This window comes from Oncorhynchus kisutch, linkage group LG10 (genome assembly GCF_002021735.2).
Source record: "Oncorhynchus kisutch isolate 150728-3 linkage group LG10, Okis_V2, whole genome shotgun sequence".
NCBI classification, from domain to species: domain Eukaryota; kingdom Metazoa; phylum Chordata; class Actinopteri; order Salmoniformes; family Salmonidae; genus Oncorhynchus; species Oncorhynchus kisutch.
The window spans coordinates 60,832,335-60,853,675 of NC_034183.2; the positions used below are offsets into that span (position 1 = coordinate 60,832,335).

Sequence of the window (21,341 nt, forward strand, 5' to 3'; positions counted from 1 at the left end):
CAACTTAATGTAAGGAGAGCAGGGATGTCTGTGTAAAAATCACATTCTCATTACAAAAAATAACTATTTACAAAACCATACAAATAGGTTTAAGTGTAAGAAAGTGGAAAAGAGGGGAGGTATAGCCTAGAGATTAGGAGAGGTAAGTGAGTGTGTGTGTTTGTTTGTTTCGTTGGGTGAGTATGTGTATGTACATCCAAAAGTGTGTGTATTTTTGTTATTTTAGTTTGTCAATATTAAATATATGTTTTCTTATGAGCGTTTTCGCGTGTGTGTGTGTGTGTGTGTGTGTGTGTGTGTGTGTGTGTGTGTGTGTTGTCCAGCAGAGGGAAACATTCCACAGCACAGTGACAGTATAGTCAGGATACAACACAAAGAAGAGAACCAAACAGTGGTAGAAAACCATATGCCAGTGGGAGGGAGTGGGGAGTGGAGGGTGAGCATACTTGAGTAAAAGTAAAGATACCTTAACAGAAAATGACTCAAGTAAAAATGAAAGTCACACAGTAAAATACTACTTGAGTAAGTCTAAAAGTATTTGGTTTTAAATATACTTAAGTATCAAAAGTAAATGTAATTGCTCAAATATACTTAGTTAAAAGTAAAAGTATAAATCATTTCAAATTCCTTATATTAAGCAAATCTTTTTAATTTATGGATAGCCAAGGGCACACTACAACACTCACATAATTTACAAACAAAGCATTTGTGTTTCGTGACTCCTCCAGATCAGAGGCAGTAGGGATGACCAGGGATGTTCTCTTGATTAGTGCATGAATTTGACCATTTTCCTGTCCTACTAAGCATAAAAAATGATTTGGGTGCCAGGGAAAATGTATGGAGTAAAAAGTACATCATTTTCTTCAGGAATGTAGTCAAGTAAAAGTAGGCAAAATATAAATAGTAAAGTACAGTACAGATACCCAAAAAAACTACTTACAGTGGGGCAAAAAAGTATTTAGTCAGCCACCAATTGTGCAAGTTCTCCCACTTAAAAAGATGAGAGAGGCCTGTAATTTTCATCATAGGTACACTTCAACTATGACAGACAAAATGAGAAAAAAAATTCCAGAAAATCACATTGTAGGATTTTTTATGAATTTATTTGCAAATTATGGTGGAAAATAAGTATTTGGTCACCTACAAACAAGCAAGAGTTCTGGCTCTCACAGACCTATAAATTCTTCTTTAAGAGGCTCCTCTGTCCTCCACTCGTTACCTGTATTAATGGCACCTGTTTGAACTTGTCATCAGTATAAAAGACACCTGTCCACAACCTCAAACAGTCACACTCCAAACTCCACTATGGCCAAGACCAAAGAGCTGTCAAAAGACACCAGAAACTAAATTGTAGACCTGCACCAGACTGGGAAGACTGAATCTGCAATAGGTAAGCAGCTTGGTTTGAAGAAATCAACTGTGGGAGCAATTATTAGGAAATGGAAGACATACAACACCACTGATAATCTCCCTCGATCTGGGGCTCCACGCAAGATCTCACCCCGTGGGGTCAAAATGATCACAAGAGCGGTGAGCAAAAATCCCAGAACCACACAGAGGGACCTAGTGAATGACCTGCAGAGAGCTGGGACCAAAATAACAAAGCCTACCATCAGTAACACACTATGCCGCCAGGGACTCAAATCCTGCAGTGCCAGACGTGTCCCCCTGCTTAAGCCAGTACATGTCCAGGCCCGTCTGACGTTTGCTAGAGAGCATTTGGATGATCCAGAAGAAGATTGGGAGAATGTCAGATGAAACCAAAATATAACCTTTTGGTAAAAACTCAACTCGTCGTGTTTGGAGGACAAAGAATGCTGAGTTGCATCCAAAGAACACCATACCTACTGTGAAGCATGGGGGTGGAAACATCATGCTTTGGGGCTGTTTTTCTGCAAAGGGACCAGGACGACTGATCCGTGTAAAGGAAAGAATGAATGGGGCCATGTATCGTGAGATTTTGAGTGAAAACCTCCTTCCATCAGCAAGGGCATAGTTGAAGTATACCTATGATGAAAATGACAGGCCTCTCTCATCTTTTTAAGTGGGAGAACTTGCACAATTGGTGGCTGACAATACTTTTTTGCCCCACTGTAAGTAGTACTTTAAAGTATTTTTTACTTAAGTACTTTACACCACTGGATATGAATGAGGGCTGTGCAAATCAAAATTAAACTGTTTGTGGTAACCACACCATATATACACATCAAATAAATACATCTACGATCAATCTCCTCATAAATAAATCACATTATCACATGAATAGGCAAAGTCCAATAATATCTCTCTACAGCCCAGAGACAGGGAATCTTGGTTTTCCAGTGTGGCGTTCTGTTCCATGCCGATGTGATCCGTTCCATGCCGATGTGATCCGTTCCATGCCGATGTGATCCGTTCCATGCCGATGTGATCCGTTCCATTCCAGGCAAAAGGGGTGCGCAAGTAAACAAGTATTTTAGTGACATCACAATGACAAAGCTTTGGTAACCAAGGTTCCCTGTCCAGATACATTGAGTGTAAAATAACATGTTTTGTACTGTACAAAGCTCAAGTCCTGTCACTTGTGATGTATTTCAAAATGTGTCTCATCCGGTCTTACCAAATCTGTATCTATTTCACGCTGACTTGCTGCAGAAGCAACCAATCGAAAGCGGAGAAAAATAAACCGTCTGCAGTTTCATCCTGTTTATTCTTGTATCGTCTTCTCCTCAGTGATATGAACAGTATCCTTTGATCTGGGTAATGTCGTGCAGAGCTGAAGAGAGGTCTGATCTGTGTGCGTTGTCTCTATGCTGTATTTGGAAGGTACAGTAATTAAGTACCACAGTTGCTACAGAAGGTGATTGGTCCGTAAACAATTGAGTTGGTTGACTCTTGCAGATATTTGATGATTGGCTCATTCTAGGATACTGAAAATGAGCCCTAAAGCCAGTGGAGAGCGTTCATTGAGCGGTTGTTTGGATTCATCTTACAATTGCACAGAGACACAAATGACTGAAGTGTTTCAGGATGACTGGCTGCATTGCCTGTGAGGAAGGACATATCCGACAGACAGTTGAAAACACAAAAGAACACAGTTCTCAAATGGATTCGGACAGTTTCTCCTTACAAGCACGAAGATGATGAAACATCACCTTGTGATGTCAGTGAAATGTGTACTTCACACAATGAAGCACATTCAAAAAAAAAAGTCTGCAAAACAAAAAAGAAGCCTCTGGAAACAACTAAATGAAAGAGGCTTACCTGTACCTGACACTGTACTGAATGTTCAGCTGGACAGCTGTTAAGTCTTTGTGAGTCTCACTTTATGAGCTCACCTTTCGGTTCCCCCAGGGGTTTGGGCTTGGACAAGGTTAGGGGGAGGTGCGTAGAGGTCTGAGTATGCTGTGTGTGTTGTGCTTGTGTGCGTGTGTTTAGATAGTCTAGACCTGCGTGGAGTAGGATCTGTAGAGGGTGGAGTAGCGGCCTGCCGGGTGGGCGGCGCAGTGGTGTTCGTGTGAGTGTTCATGTTCGTGTGGCTGGTCTAGACTTCGCTGGAAATGGAGCGAGACGGAATGAGGACATCTGGGGTGGCGGGGAACCGATACGGCTGATGGTCATGTGATCTCTGTGAAAGGAGACCCCCTCGGAGTCTGCAGGGGAGAGAGAGGAGTGAAAAAGAGAGAGGGAGGGACAGAAGAGAAGAGAGGGAGGAAGAATGAGAGAGAGAGGGAATGAAAGAGACAGAGAAAGATGGGGTAGAAAGAGTGATGAAAAAAAGAAAAACGAGTGAGGAGCAAGAGAAAAAGATCCAAAGTTGGTCAAAATGGGTGGTGAACGTAGGGATTGTAGGGGGGGCAGGAGGAGGAGAGTGCAGGATGCTGGTGACATAGATAGAAGGATAGAGATCAAGTGAGGGATAAGGGAAAAGAGCAAGGTGGGAGACAGGGGAGAGGTCAGGTGAGGGTTAGTGTAGGTGACAGACAAGAGGAGACACAAGCAATCTCAAAGCTGCTCCCTTGAATCACACTTCCAACAGGTTGTCCTTCTCTAGTGCCTTCTGCTCTCCCTTATCTAAAGAGCTCACAGTGCACCTCTCATTCACTTCAAATGTCTAAGAGGCCTTCAAAGCTTAAACCACTGAGGGATGGTGAATGAATGCTGAGGAAGAGACTACTGCAAACGGCTCCCTCTAAAGACAAGGTTTGGTGTTCTTGTGCTTTGGTCAGGGTTGAGGGTTAAGGGGTAAGGGGTGGTGCTGGGGCATGCACTGTGAGGGGACATCTAATTTTGGGATTGGGGGGGACGACAGAAGGGGAGAGAAGGGGTGCATGTCTGCCCCCCCCCTGTGTGTGCAGCCCTGCCGCTCACCCACCCCCACCCCTTACCTGAGTTCCACTTAACTTTTCGAGTGGACTCTCCACACAGGGCAGAGCCACCATGGGCATGCCTAGCACCGACTCAGGGCGCTGGGGTCGCGGGGGAAGGGGAGGGGGCCTCGTCTGCTGGAAGTTGTTGATCACGCACGTCACCTGGAGAGAGAGGAGTGAGAAAGAGAACGGAAGAGAGAGAGAGAGAGGAGTGAGAAAGAGAACGGAAGAGAGAGAGAGAGAGAGAGAGAGAGAGAGAGAGAGAGAGAGAGAGAGAGAGAGAGAGAGAGAGAGAGAAAGGGGGAGGGAAAAACTGAGTTAATAAGAAAATAAAAGGTAATGCCAAAATTATGGAAGTATGCTTGTGGTAATTGTCAATTTGAAAGACCCATTTGAAAAGACCCATTTGCGACCAAGCCTGAACTTCCTGACTGATGTCTTGAGATGTTTCTTCAATATATCCACATAATTTTCCATCCTCATGATTCTATCTATTTTGTGAAGTGCACCAGTCCCTACTGCAGCAAAGCACCCCCACAACATGACGCTGCCACCCTCGTGCTTCACGGTTGGGATGGTGTTCTTCGGCTAGCAAGCCGCCCCCTTTTTCTTTCTAACATAATGATGGTCATTATGGCCAAACAGTTCTATTTTTGTTTCATCAGACCAGAGGACATTTCTCCATAAAGTATGATCTTGGTCCCCGTGTGCAGTTGCAAACCGTACGTATTAATGTGGATGCTAACATGATTAAAGATAAAATGAATCATAAATAACCTCTTACCACTTACCAATAGGGAAAGTTAGCATTTTTTTTGTGTGGGGGGGTATGAAATTCCGGCCTCTAAATTTCTCACTCCTCAATATTATACTTTTGGGGCTCACTGTAAGCGAAATGAGTGTGACATTTCTCATCCCATGGCGAGAAGTACCAGGATTAACAGCCCCTGTGCTTACGGAAAATGTCAGCAATATACATCACTGTTACATTCTATCACCCTCATCTCCCTGAATAATGACTTCCCTAACCACCCTCTTCTCCCTCACCATTCCCTCAGCAGCTCCCTCCCTCCATCCCTCCCCTCCCCTCCCTCACCAGAAACACAGCGATGGCTCCTCCAGTGAAGAAGCCGGCCAGGACGTCGGCCCAGTGGTTGCGGTACTCTGCCACCTTGACCACTCCCACCAGCATGGCCAGGCATAGCAGGGTCAGGCTGACCGTAGGCTTGGTCAGCCGAGTGCCTTTGGTCCGAAATACCAGCGTCACATACATCTGAGACAGACAGGTAGGGGGAGGAGACCAGGAGGACTGTCAGGAATTGTAATACTGTAGGCTGGGTATCAACTCTATACTATAGGGCGGTATACCAAAACATGTGTATCAAACTGTCCAAACTCCTACTCCCCAGACCAGAACCTACCACAGTGTAGACTGCAGAGTAGACACTGAGGGCTGCGTCCTTGGAGGGGAAGGATTTGCGTGCGGATGCCACTACCAGGGGGTTTCCAGTGCAGGCACGGGGCTGGGTGATGTACTGCATGTTGGATGTGCACCCCAGGGCCGTGTAGTTAGGCCGGCAGGCAGACAGGAAGTGAGGCGTCTGGTTTCCTGTCACCACCTGACCCGCGTTGGCAAAGATGGTGGTGGTGAACAGGCCGAAGGAGAACACCCCTGAGGGAGAGAGAGAAAGAGAGAAAGAGCGAGAGGGAGCAATGACAGCCAACTAAAATAGGATGAGTTTAGTTATCCCCAGCCCTCCTCGGATCCCCTGTTATTAGCTGAGGTGTGAAATTGCAAAAGCCTTCATGATCACCTGAAGTGATGAACGTGCAAATATGTCTGAAATTCTTCACACCAGTTTTAGCCATCATCATCACAAACTACTGAGGCATGTCTCTTCCTGTTTCATTGTTGTGTTACTTGCATTCTCATGTCTCTTCCTGTTTCATTGTTGTGTTACTTGCATTCTCATGTCTCTTCCTGTTTTACTGTTGTGTTACTTGCATTCTCATGTCTCTTCCTGTTTTATTGTTGTGTTACTTGCATTCTCATGTCTCTTCCTGTTTCATTGTTGTGTTACTTGCATTCTCATGTCTCTTCCTGTTTCATTGTTGTGTTACTTGCATTCTCATGTCTCTTCCTGTTTTACTGTTGTGTTACTTGCATTCTCATGTCTCTTCCTGTTTCATTGTTGTGTTACTTGCATTCTCATGTCTCTTCCTGTTTTACTGTTGTGTTACTTGCATTCTCATGTCTCTTCCTGTTTTACTGTTGTGTTACTTGCATTCTCATGTCTCTTCCTGTTTTGTTGTGTTACTTGCATTCTCATGTCTCTTCCTGTTTCATTGTTGTGTTACTTGCATTCTCATGTCTCTTCCTGTTTCATTGTTGTGTTACTTGCATTCTCATGTCTCTTCCTGTTTCATTGTTGTGTTACTTGCATTCTCATGTCTCTTCCTGTTTTACTGTTGTGTTACTTGCATTCTCATGTCTCTTCCTGTTTTATTGTTGTGTTACTTGCATTCTCATGTCTCTTCCTGTTTCATTGTTGTGTTACTTGCATTCTCATGTCTCTTCCTGTTTCATTGTTGTGTTACTTGCATTCTCATGTCTCTTCCTGTTTCATTGTTGTGTTACTTGCATTCTCGTGTCTCTTCCTGTTTTATTGTTGTGTTACTTGCATTCTCATGTCTCTTCCTGTTTCATTGTTGTGTTACTTGCATTCTCATGTCTCTTCCTGTTTCATTGTTGTGTTACTTGCATTCTCATGTCTCTTCCTGTTTCATTGTTGTGTTACTTGCATTCTCATGTCTCTTCCTGTTTTGTTGTGTTACTTGCATTCTCATGTCTCTTCCTGTTTCATTGTTGTGTTACTTGCATTCTCATGTCTCTTCCTGTTTCATTGTTGTGTTACTTGCATTTTCATGTCTCTTCCTGTTTTACTGTTGTGTTACTTGCATGCTCATGTCTCTTCCTGTTTCATTGTTGTGTTACTTGCATTCTCATGTCTCTTCCTGTTTCATTGTTGTGTTACTTGCATTCTCATGTCTCTTCCTGTTTTTCTGTTGTGTTACTTGCATTCTCATGTCCCTTCCTGTTTCATTGTTGTGTTACTTGCATTCTCATGTCTCTTCCTGTTTTACTGTTGTGTTACTTGCATTCTCGTGTCTCTTCCTGTTTTATTGTTGTGTTACTTGCATTCTCATGTCTCTTCCTGTTTCATTGTTGTGTTACTTGCATTCTCATGTCTCTTCCTGTTTTGTTGTGTTACTTGCATTCTCATGTCTCTTCCTGTTTCATTGTTGTGTTACTTGCATTCTCATGTCTCTTCCTGTTTCATTGTTGTGTTACTTGCATTCTCATGTCTCTTCCTGTTTTACTGTTGTGTTACTTGCATGCTCATGTCTCTTCCTGTTTCATTGTTGTTTTACTTGCATTCTCATGTCTCTTCCTGTTTCATTGTTGTGTTACTTGCATTCTCATGTCTCTTCCTGTTTTTCTGTTGTGTTACTTGCATTCTCATGTCCCTTCCTGTTTCATTGTTGTGTTACTTGCATTCTCATGTCTCTTCCTGTTTTACTGTTGTGTTACTTGCATGCTCATGTCTCTTCCTGTTTCATTGTTGTGTTACTTGCATTCTCATGTCTCTTCCTGTTTTGTTGTGTTACTTGCATTCTCATGTCTCTTCCTGTTTCATTGTTGTGTTACTTGCATTCTCATGTCTCTTCCTGTTTCATTGTTGTGTTACTTGCATTCTCATGTCTCTTCCTGTTTCATTGTTGTGTTACTTGCATTCTCATGTCTCTTCCTGTTTTTCTGTTGTTGTTACTTGCCTTCTCATGTCTCTTCCTGTTTTATTGTTGTGTTACTTGCATTCTCATGTCTCTTCCTGTTTCATTGTTGTGTTACTTGCATTCTCATGTCTCTTCCTGTTTCATTGTTGTGTTACTTGCATTCTCATGTCTCTTCCTGTTTCATTGTTGTGTTACTTGCATTCTTGTGTTTCTTCAAATGTAGCAAGTTCAATCAGGAAGGCTTGTCTGAATGCTTGTTTAACTTCATCAAGCCGCAAAACATAATTCACTCTATTATACCGCAAAACAAGCCGCAAAACATAATTCACTCTGTTTCCTATTATACAGGCATAGTGGGAAAGAATACAAACTTTCATCATCATAGCGTCTAGTTCTTATCCTCTATCGTATTAGTCATGTGCAGAATGTCATTCACCTATCTATAAGCGCGGCACAATAATGCACATTCTGCAGGCTTACTGTTAAACCTATCACTTTCCTCTCTTTCAACCAATGGGTGTCAATCTTGGGATGTATTTCTATATCAACTTACCCATGTTCTCTCACTTGCTGTTTTTCAGCAGATGTTTTGGACAACGTTCCACCTTCCCACAACCAGCAGCTATAATAACCTTAAGGCCTGTCATTATATTATTATTATTATTATTATTATTATTATTATTATTATTATTATTATCTATATGATCTATATTATGATTAATATTATCAATATTATTATTATCTATATTATTATTTATATCTATAATTATTATTTTCTATATTATTAAGATCTATATTAATATTTTCTATATTATTATTTATATAATTATTATCATCATCATCTATATTATTTACGTTACTATTATTACCTATATTATGATTAATATTTATCTTCAACATTATTTATATTATTATTATTATTTTCTATATTATTACCTATATTATATCTATATTATTATTTTCAATATTATTATTTCTATTGTTATTGTATTATTAGTATTATCATATATATATTCTATATATTATTATTGTTTTCTATATTATTATTTTCTATATTATTATTATTTATAGCTATAATACTATTATTATTTATTATATTATTATTATAATAAATATTACACATATTATTATTATTATCTATATTATTATTATTTATATCTATAATACTATTATTATTTATTATATTATTATTATAATAAATATTACACATATTATTATTATTATCTATATTATTATTATTTATATCTATAGTATTATGATTATTATTTATATCTATTAATATTATCTATATTATTATTATGATCATCTACATTATTTATATCTATATATTATTATGATGATCATTATTATCTATATTATTATCATCTATATTATTATTAATATTGTCATTATTAATATTATTATCTATATTATTATTATTTGTATCTATAATAGTATGATTATTATTTATATTTATTATTATTATCTAAATTATTATTATTATTATTATCATCTACATTATTATTTATATCTATATATATATTATTATTATTATCATTATTATCTATATTATTTATACTATTATCATCTATATTATTATTAATATTATTATCTGTACTATTATTATTATTATTATTATTATTATTATTATTTATACTATTATTACTGCATTGTTGGGAAAGAGCTCTCACTGTACTGTTTTATACCAGTTATATCCTGTGCACAGTGACAAATACAATCAACATCTACATTTTCCTTTAAAAATATATCAAATGTAGGTACCCTTTTGTAGATATTTCCAATTCCAGGTGTGTATATATCATCTTGTTGGACACACTAATCATTCAAGACTAGTTCAGGCAGGGCTGGGTGGTGTTGGCCTAAACTCTAGAGGCTGTAGTGGTTACCTAGGAAACGGACGATGCGTCGCAGCAGGGGGTTGAAATAGCAGCAGTCTGCTGTCACTATGGTCTTCTCTTGCGTCCCCTCAGCCTTCAGAAAGAACGCCACCAGCTCCCCTACCAGGATCTGTAGGTAGGTAGATAGATTGATAGAGAGAGAGAGAGATAGATAGAGAGAGAGAGATAGAGAGATAGAGAGAGAGAGAGAGAGAGAGAGAGAAACAGAGAGAGAGACCGTGAGAGAGAGACCGTGAGAGACAGAGAGAGAGAGACAGACAGCGAGAGAGAGACAGCGAGAGAGAGACAGCGAGAGAGAAACAGAGAGAGAGAAACAGAGAGAGAGAAACAGAGAGAGATCCAGTTAGCTTTATTGAGGGATCTGAACTGAGCGAGAGAGCACGTCTTGAAAACGACAAGGTATTTGATTTAATTTAGGCTATGCACAAGTTCTCAGAAAGCCACTTGCCCACACAGACCTCAACTCTCTCACACAACACGTGGCTTAATGTCCGTGCGTGGCTAGTGATCCCCATGTTCACACCCACACAGTTTCATTTGAAACCCTCATCATCAACATCACATTCGCAGGAGTCCAGCCATTTTTTTTTGTTACCAAAAAATACCCACCATTGGAGTGAGGAACGTGCCAGGCTCGTGACAGCCGAAGAAACCAGATAACAGTAGCTACATTTCACACCCACTGAGTGCATGTTGCTTTATTGAGGGCCCTGAACTGTGAAACTCACTCTTTTATGCATGGTACTCAGACAACATCAACTATTTCCCATTTCCGAAGCGACTTGCCTCAACAAAACATTTGCTTGTTCTTCTGTAGAAAACCATGTGTTTATTACTCCAACAGCAAGGACTTAAGCTAATAGCCACCCTAACACTAAAGTATAACGGAATCCAAGTTATGTTTTCATGAAATATAAATGTAAAATGCACTCGGGATCCACAATACAGAGGAATAGCAGAGAATAACATGTTACCTTCCCTTATTTATAGAAATGAGAGAGAAATAAAAAGTCTCAGATCTAAGAAAAAGTAAGACTGGAGAGTTTGAATGAGCTAACAGCCTCTGAAGCAGAGGCTCTGTGTTCCTATGTGCGTGCCCAATAGCACTCCCCCTCCATTAGGGAAACATACATCATAGCGACTAATGGTTCTATAGCAACATTAAACTAACTCTAATATGAACCATGACATTAAATTGGAAGGAGATGATCAACACAAACTAGAGGTTGCCGAGTGACTGACCGATGTCTTTCTGTCCAAAAATGATGCAGAAAAATGAATCCATGCTTTTGTCACTTCTAGGTTAGACTACTGCAATGCTCTACTTTCCGGCTACCCGGATAAAACACTGAATAAACTTCAGTTGGTGCTAAATACGGCTGCTAGAATCCTGACTAGAACCAAAAAATGTGATCATTTTACTCCAGTGCTCGCCTCTCTACACTGCCTTCCTGTCAAAGCAAGTGCTGATTTCAAGGTTTTACTGCTATCCTACAAAGCATTACATGGGCTTGCTCCTACCTATCTCTCTGATTTGGTCCTGCCGTACATACCTACACGTACGCTGCGGTCACAAGACGCAGGCCTCCTAATTGTCCCTAGAATTTCTAAGCAAACAGCTGGAGGCAGGGCTTTCTCCTATAGAGCTCCATTTTTATGGAACGGTCTGCCTACCCATGTCAGAGACGCAAACTCGGTCTCAACCTTTAAGTCTTTACTGAAGACTCATCTCTTCAGTGGGTCATATGATTGAGTGTAGTCTGGCCCAGGAGTGGGAAGGTGAACGGAAAGGCTCTGGAGAAACGAACCGCCCTTGCTGTCTCTGCCTGGCCGGTTCCCCTCTTTCCACTGGGATTCTCTGCCTCTAACCCTATTACAGGGGCTGAGTCACTGGCTTGGTGGTTGAAGATATCCCTCTAGTGGTGTGGGGGCTGTGCTTTGGCAAAGTGGGTGGGGTTATATCCTTCCTGTTTGGCCCTGTCCGGGGGTGTCCTCGGATGGGTCCACAGTGTCTCCTGACCCCTCCTGTCTCAGCCTCCAGTATTTATGCTGCAGTGTTTTATGTGTCAGGGGGCTAGGGTCAGTTTGTTATATCTGGAGTACTTCTCCTGTCCTATTCGGTGTCCTATGTGAATCTAAGTGTGCGTTCTCTAATTCTCTCCTTCTCTCTCTCGGAGGACCTGAGCCCTAGGACCATGCCCCAGGATTACCTGACATGATGACTCCTTGCTGTCCCCAGTCCACCTGGCCGTGCTGCTGCTCCAGTTTCAACTGTTCTGCCTTCTTATTATTCGAACATGCTGATCATTTATGAACATTTGAACATCTTGGCCATGTTCTGTTTTAATCTCCACCCGGCACAGCCAGAAGAGGACTGGCCACCCCACATATGCTCTCTCTAATTCTCTCTTTTTTTCTCTCTCTCTCGGAGGACCTGAGCCCTAGGACCATGCCCCAGGACTACCTGACATGATGACTCCTTGCTGTCCCCAGTCCATCTGACTGTGCTGTTGCTCCAGTTTCAACTGTTCTGCCTTATTATTATACGACCATGCTGGTCATTTATGAACATTTGAACATCTTGGCCATGTTCTGTTATAATCTCCACCCGGCACAGCCAGAAGAGGACTGGCCACCCCACATAGCCTGGTTCCTCTCTAGGTTTTTCCTAGGTTTTGGCCTTTCTAGGGAGTTTTTCCTAGCCACCGTGCTTCTACACCTGCATTGCTTGCTGTTTGGGGTTTTAGGCTGGGTTTCTGTACAGCACTTTGAGATATCAGCTGATGTACGAAGGGCTATATAAATAAATTTGATTTGATTTGTCTGACAAACATATGTCCACACAGTAAATCTGTTAGCATGTGTTAGGGAAGTGAGGTATTGGGCTTCATCCCATCCTACTCCTGCATGGATCATTACTCTGAAACACTGATTCTCAGTCTGCTAAAAGCTGTTCAGCAGTAGGGTGGTGATCCTGTTCGGAAGCATATCACATAGTCAATACTGTACAACCATCCCTCTTTCACCACTGTTAATAGCTACATCCTCCAGAATTGGAGCAGATGAAAACACTTTGGAGATACAATCAGTACAGAGAGGGAGAATAGAAGAGCGTGTCGAGATGGAGGGAGCGAGTGAAGGGAGAGGGACACAGAAAGAGAGGGGCACAGAAAGAGAGGGACACAGAAAGAGAGGGACACAGAAAGAGAGGGGCACAGAAAGAGAGGGGCACAGAAAGAGAGGGGCACAGAAAGAGAGGGGCACAGAAAGAGAGGGGCACAGAAAGAGAGGGGCACAGAAAGAGAGGGACACAGAAAGAGAGGGACACAGAAAGAGAGGGACACAGAAAGAGAGGGACACAGAAAGAGAGGGACACAGAAAGAGAGGGACACAGAAAGAGAGGGGCACAGAAAGAGAGGGGCACAGAAAGAGAGGGACACAGAAAGAGAGGGACACAGAAAGAGAGGGGCGAGGGAAAGAGAGAGAACAAACTGTAGCAATGAATTATTCACAGATGTGCCTGGACCCTGTCTGCATGGTGAATCATGTTGCACATTATTTCAACCGACGTCTTTTAAATGATCCCCCTCCATCATGCTGCTGCGTGTCTCTATTCTTACTGCTCTCTTAAGGAGTCAAGGTAACATTGCTGGAGTGTTTGTGTTGTAGACAGGACATTGGCTGCTGTACTTAACTTCCTTGACATTAAAACACAATCACGTAACATTTCTGTTTCCACACAGCACCAGTTGACTGATGTGAAGCAGAAGGCTACAGTAAGTGTTTGTTCCCAGTGTTATTAGACCCACTCTACCACACCTCTGAGGAGGAAAGTGGAAAACACACAGGAGGGTTGGTTTCAATTACATTTCAATCCCAGTCAATTCAGGAAGTCAACCAAATTCTAATTCCAATTCCAAACTTCCCTCATTGAAAAGCATTGAGTTGGAATTGAAATGTGAATTTCAGTATACTTCCTGAATTGACTGGAATTAAACTAAATGTTTTACACCAACCTTGGCAGACAGGCAGTAGCCCCTCAACAGACTAAGAATAGTATCTGACCAATCACGTGTCTGGGCTGTGACATCAGTCTAATATCCGTTGCGTGGAGACACAGAGTGGACAGGAGAAGAGAAAAGAGAACTTCCTGCACTTCACCCTCATCTGCCGCTGAATCAGAGAAAAGCTCTGACCAGTGGGATGAACTGGACCCTGACACTGTTGGGGTGTGTGTGTTTTAATGTGTGCATGTGCCTGTGTGTGTAAATACTCCTGCCAGAGTGAGAGCAAGTTGGAGGAGTCAGTTTGTGTTTGTGTGTAAGCAACTGGGTAAATATCTTTACTGTGCATATCAAAATATGTGTCTTCTCCAAAACAAGTTGGGAATCAGTTCTAATCACGTGGGAAAGAGGGGGAAGGAGATATGAAGACTGGGAGAAGAGGCAGAAAGAAGATAAGGAGCAGACGAGGCAGGGAGATAACAGCCTGAGGTAATCATCTGAGGCTAATTCCAAGAGGCCTGTTAGATCCCAGATAAACACAGACAATAAAACCGAGAGTGACAAGAACAGCAGCAGCCTCCTGACAACAACACAGCACTGGAGCAGAACCATTGTTCCTCAGACAGACACACACACACACACACACACACACACACACACACACACACACACACACACACACACACACACACACACACACACACACACACACACACACACACACACACACACACACACACACAGGGCTACGGATGCTCAGCGAACCGACACACACCGCTCTGGTCCAACAGCTGACTCTGTCAAGATGAGTGTGTAAGGAAATGGAAGGCTGATGATTCCAATCCCATAAGCAGATGCATTATGGGACATGGTATATCACCTCTACTGTAATTATTTGTTTGTATCGGTCATCACCTACAGTGGAATCTGACCTGAATCACCTCAACATACACTGGGCTTTAGATAGGTCTACCATGTAGGCTACATGTCACAGCGGACTGAGTTGATTCTCCTCTGGTGCTGAGAGAATAAGCTACAGCCTACAACACTACGAATGGTACGTAAAGGAAGTGTTAAGGGCCTTGGTGACTTGGAGTTAGATCCCATCTAGTACATACAGTAGTGGCTGGGATTGTAGTGTATACAGTATCATGTTAATATGAAGAGGAACCAGGCTGTACCACATCTCCACGGAGGGTAGGAACAGCTGGCCAGGCTGGGGATTGTTAAAACCATTTGTTCAACATGAACCGTTACAAGAGAGAACAAGCACTATCGCGGTTGAATGAAATCTGTATACGCGCGTGCAATCACAAACGCACGCACACACACACACACGCCAATTAACTAATGTGTGAATACACTTCATGGACATTGATAGCTATAGCTCTCTGATATGAAGGGAAAATAACTGTTTTCAACGCACTTATTTCAGTGTAAACAGCTAAACATTTACTGTTTCTATGGTTGACATGTACGGTTAATCATTCTGGTTGTTTTCAGTTTGTTCTAATGCTGTGATTTCTATAGTCTTTACCAACCATAACCCTTTAGTCTTGTGTTATATCACTCTTCTCTTACCCACTCCTTCCTCCCTCATGTCTTTTTCTATATCAGTCAACCTTTATAGATGTTTCCTCCCAGTCCTCAACAGGGAAAGTAGGTTAGGATTTCTCTCTCCCTTTGTCCTTCCCCTCCATTCTTCAACTCTTTCATTTCATGCTCTCTTTTCCCAAAATCTCCTCCGTTAAATCCCTCTAAATTCCCTGTCACCAGCCAAACAGCTAAGCCACAGCTGCAGATGAGGAACAGAGTCTGTCTTTAGTGTGAAAAGCACAGAGATGCAGGAAGAGAGGAGCAGAAGCTAAAGAGAGTGAGAATGAGTGAGTAAAACAGAATTGGATGATGCTGGTAACTGGTCTCTGGGGTGCTGAGTGAAGCACGTCCCTCTGCCAGGACCACTGAGGTGTCTCTGCTTTCTGCCTGAGCGTAAAGGGATCAGTCATCCGTGCTGTGGAGCTGTGACTAACGAGTTCACTCTAATCACATTGCACAAGCGGGTGTATGTCTTCAGCTGTCACATACAGTACAACTAGATACTGGAACATAATCTGCTTATATCATACACATTTGTATATTATACACACATACAGTACAACTAGATACTGGAACATAATCTGCTTATATCATACACATATGTATATTATACACACATACAGTACAACTAGATACTGGAACATAATCTGCTTATATCATACACATATGTATATTATACACACATACAGTACAACTAGATACTGGAACATAATCTGCTTATATCATACACATATGTATATTATACACACATACAGTACAACTAGATACTGGAACATAATCTGCTTATATCATACACATATGTACATTATACACACATACAGTACAACTAGATACTGGAACATAATCTGCTTACATCATACACATATGTACATTATACACACATACAGTATTACTTTACATGCAGGTATATGTAGGCTCCATCCATGGCCAATCAGGTCATTAAAGAAACCTTCTCAGGAGAACCAGGCTAATGCTACATGGAGCTGATAGAGACAAAACTCTGCCATAAACTATACAAGAAACTATACCATAAGCTATACCATAAACTATACAAACTATACAAACTATACCATGAACCAAGCTATACAATAAAATACCATAAACTATACAGACTATACATAAACTAAGATATACAATAAAATATACCATAAACTAAGCTATACCACAAACTATATATAAACTATACCATAAGCTATACTATAAGCTATACCACAAACTATATATAAACTATACCATAAGCTATACTATAAACTACACCACAAACTATACACAAGCTATACCATAAACTAAGCTAGACCATAAACTACATATAAACTATAACATAAACTAGACCATAAACTACATATAAACTATACCATAAACTAGACCATAAATTAAGCTAGACCATAAACTAGACCATAAACTAAGCTAGACCATAAAATAGACCATAAACTAAGCTAGACCATAAACTACATATAAACTATAACATAAACTATACCATAAACTAAGCTATACCATAAACTAGACCATAAACTAAGCTACACCATAAACTACATATAAACTATACCATAAACTAGACCATAAACTAAGCTAGACCATAAACTAGACCATAAACTAAGCTAGACCATAAACTACATATAAACTATAACATAAACTATACCATAAACTAAGCTATACCATAAACTAGACCATAAACTAAGCTACACCATAAACTACATATAAACTATAACATAAACTAGACCATAAACTACATATAAACTATAACATAAACTAGACCATAAACTAGACCATAAACTAAGCTAGACCATAAACTACATATAAACTATAACATAAACTATACCATAAACTAAGCTATACCATAAACTAGACCATAAACTAAGCTACACCATAAACTACATATAAACTATAACATAAACTAGACCATAAACTAAGCTATACCATAAACTACATATAAACTATACCATAAACTAGACCATAAACTAAGCTATACCATAAACTACATATAAACTATACCATACACTAGACCATAAACTAAGCTACACCATAAACTACATATAAACTATAACATAAACTAGACCATAAACTACATATAAACTATAACATAAACTAGACCATAAACTAAGCTATACCATAAACTACATATAAACTATAACATAAACTAGACCATAAACTACATATAAACTATAACATAAACTAGACCATAAACTAAGCTACACCATAAACTACATATAAACTATAACATAAACTATACCATAAACTACATATAAACTATAACATAAACTAGACCATAAACTAAGCTATACCATAAACTAAGCTATAACATAAACTATACCATAAACTAAGCTATACCATAAACTAAGCTATACCATAAACTAGACCATAAACTAAGCTATACCATAAACTAAGCTACACCATAAACTAGACCATAAACTAAGCTATACCATAAACTACATATAAACTATAACATAAACTATACCATAAACTACATATAAACTATAACATAAGCTATACCATAAACTAAGCTACACCATAAACTAGACCATAAACTAAGCTATACCATAAACTAGACCATAAACTAAGCTATACCATAAACTAAGCTACACCATAAACTAGACCATAAACTAAGCTATACCATAAACTAGACCATAAACTAAGCTACACCATAAACTAGACCATAAACTAGACCATAAACTAAGCTAGACCATAACTAGACCATAAACTAGACCATAAACTAAGCTATACCATAAACTAGACCATAAACTAAGCTAGACCATAAACTACATATAAACTATAACATAAACTAGACCATAAACTAAGCTATACCATAAACTAGACCATAAACTAAGCTATACCATAAACTACATATAAACTATAACATAAACTATACCATAAACTAAGCTATACCATAAACTAGACCATAAACTAAGCTATACCATAAACTAAGCTACACCATAAACTAGACCATAAACTAAGCTATACCATAAACTACATATAAACTATAACATAAACTAGACCATAAACTAAGCTATACCATAAACTAGACCATAAACTAAGCTATACCATAAACTAAGCTATACCATAAACTAGACCATAAACTAAGCTATACCATAAACTAAGCTACACCATAAACTAGACCATAAACTAAGCTACACCATAAACTATACCATAAACTAAGCTATACCATAAACTACATATAAACTATAACATAAGCTATACCATAAACTAAGCTATACCATAAACTAAGCTATACCATAAACTATACCATAAACTAAGCTATACCATAAACCAAGCTATACCATACACTAGACCATAAACTAAGCTATACCATAAACTAAGCTATACCATAAACTAAGCTATACCATAAACTATACCATAAACTAAGCTATACCATAAACTAAGCTATACCATAGACTAGACCGTAAACTAAGCTATACCATAAACTAAGCTATACCATAAACTAAGCTATACCATAAACTAAGCTATACCATACACTAGACCATAAACTAAGCTATACCATAAACTAAGCTATACCATAAACTAAGCTATACCATAAACTAAGCTATACCATACACTATACCATAGACTAAGCTGTACCATACACTATACCATAAACTATACCATAGACTAAGCTATACCATAAACTATACCATACACTATACCATAGACTAAGCTATACCATAAACTATACCATAAACTATACCATAAACTAAGCTATACCATACACTATACCATACACTATACCATAAACTATACCATAAACTAAGCTATACCATAAACTATACCATAAACTATACCATAAACTAAGCTATACCATACACTATACCATAGACTAAGCTATACCATACACTATACCATAGACTAAGCTATACCATACACTATACCATAGACTAAGCTATACCATAAACTATACCATAGACTAAGCTATACCATACACTATACCATAAACTAAGCTATACCATACACTATACCATAAACTAAGCTATACCATAAACTATACCATAAACTAAGCTATACCATAAACTATACCATAAACTAAGCTATACCATAAACTATACCATAAACTATACTATACCATAAACTATACCATAAACTAAGCTATACCATAAACTATACCATAAACTAAGCTATACCATACACTATACCATAAACTAAGCTATACCATAAACTATACCATAAACTAAGCTATACCGTAAACTATACCATAAACTATGCTATACCATAAACTATACCATAAACTAAGCTATACCATAAACTATACCATAAACTAAGCTATACCATACACTATACCATAAACTAAGCTATACCATACACTATACCATAAACTATACCATAGACTAAGCTATACCATAAACTATACCATAAACTAAGCTATACCATACACTATACCATAAACTAAGCTATACCATAAACTATACCATAGACTAAGCTGTACCATACACTATACCATAAACTATACCATAGACTATACCATAGACTAAGCTATACCATAAACTAAGCTATACCATAAACTAAGCTATACCATAAACTATACCATAAACTAAGCTATACCATAAACTATACCATAAACTAAGCTATACCATACACTATACCATAAATTATACCATGGACTAAGCTATACCATAAACTATACCATAAACTATACCATAAACTATACCATAAACTATACCATAAACTATACCATAGACTAAGCTATACCATAAACTATACCATAGACTAAGCTATACCATACACTATACCATAAACTAAGCGATACCATACACTATACCATAAACTAAGCTATACCATAAACTATACCATAAACTAAGCTATACCATAAACTATACCATAAACTAAGCTATACCATACACTATACCATAAACTATACCATGGACTAAGCTATACCATAAACTATACCATAAACTATACCATAAACTATACCATAAACTATACCATACACTAAGCTATACCATAAACTATACCATAAACTATACCATAAACTATACCATAGACTAAGCTATACCATACACTATACCATAAACTAAGCTATACCATACACTATACCATAAACTAAGCTATACCATAAACTATACCATAAACTAAGCTATACCATAAACTATACCATAAACTAAGCTATACCATACACTATACCATAAACTATACCATGGACTAAGCTATACCATAAACTATACCATAAACTATACCATAAACTATACCATAGACTAAGCTATACCATAAACTATACCACAAACTAAGCTATACCATACACTATACCATAAACTATACCATAAACTATACCATAAACTAAGCTATACCATACACTATACCATAGACTAAGCTATACCATAAACTATACCATAAGCTATACCATAAACTAAGCTATACCATAAACTATACCATACACTAAGCTATACCATAAACTATACCATAAACTAAGCTATACCATAAACTATACCATAAACTAAGCTATACCATACACTATACCATAAACTAAGCTATACCATAAACTATACCATAAACTATACCATAGACTAAGCTATACCATACACTATACCATAAACTAAGCTATACCATAAACTATACCATAGACTAAGCTATACCATAAACTATACCATAAACTAAGCTATACCATAAACTATACCATACACTAAGCTATACCATACACTATACCATAACTAAGCTATACCATACACTATACCATAAACTAAGCTATACCATACACTATACCATAAACTAAGCTATAC

At 38.8% G+C, this 21,341-nt stretch overlaps 1 protein-coding gene across 4 annotated transcripts in view; it reads right to left on the reverse strand.

Annotated features, from left to right (window-relative positions):
* Nucleotides 1-2,056: 2,056 nt before the first annotated feature.
* The window catches only part of LOC109893442 (phospholipid phosphatase-related protein type 5-like), a 61,700-nt gene continuing 42,415 nt past the window's right edge, over nt 2,057-21,341 (reverse strand). For 2 of the 4 annotated variants that reach the window (XM_031834476.1, XM_031834479.1), the window contains 5 exons: nt 10,031-10,151; nt 5,771-6,021; nt 5,446-5,622; nt 4,384-4,511; nt 2,057-3,632 (listed from right to left, as the gene is read on the reverse strand). In XM_031834476.1, coding sequence (XP_031690336.1) covers nt 3,524-3,632; nt 4,384-4,511; nt 5,446-5,622; nt 5,771-6,021; nt 10,031-10,151 — 786 coding nt within the window. In that variant the 3' untranslated portion in view covers nt 2,057-3,523. Of the gene's footprint in view, nt 3,861-4,367; nt 4,512-5,445; nt 5,623-5,770; nt 6,022-10,030; nt 10,152-21,341 lie in introns of all 4 variants that reach the window. The other 2 variants (XM_031834478.1, XM_031834477.1) reach the window with 2 other exon arrangements.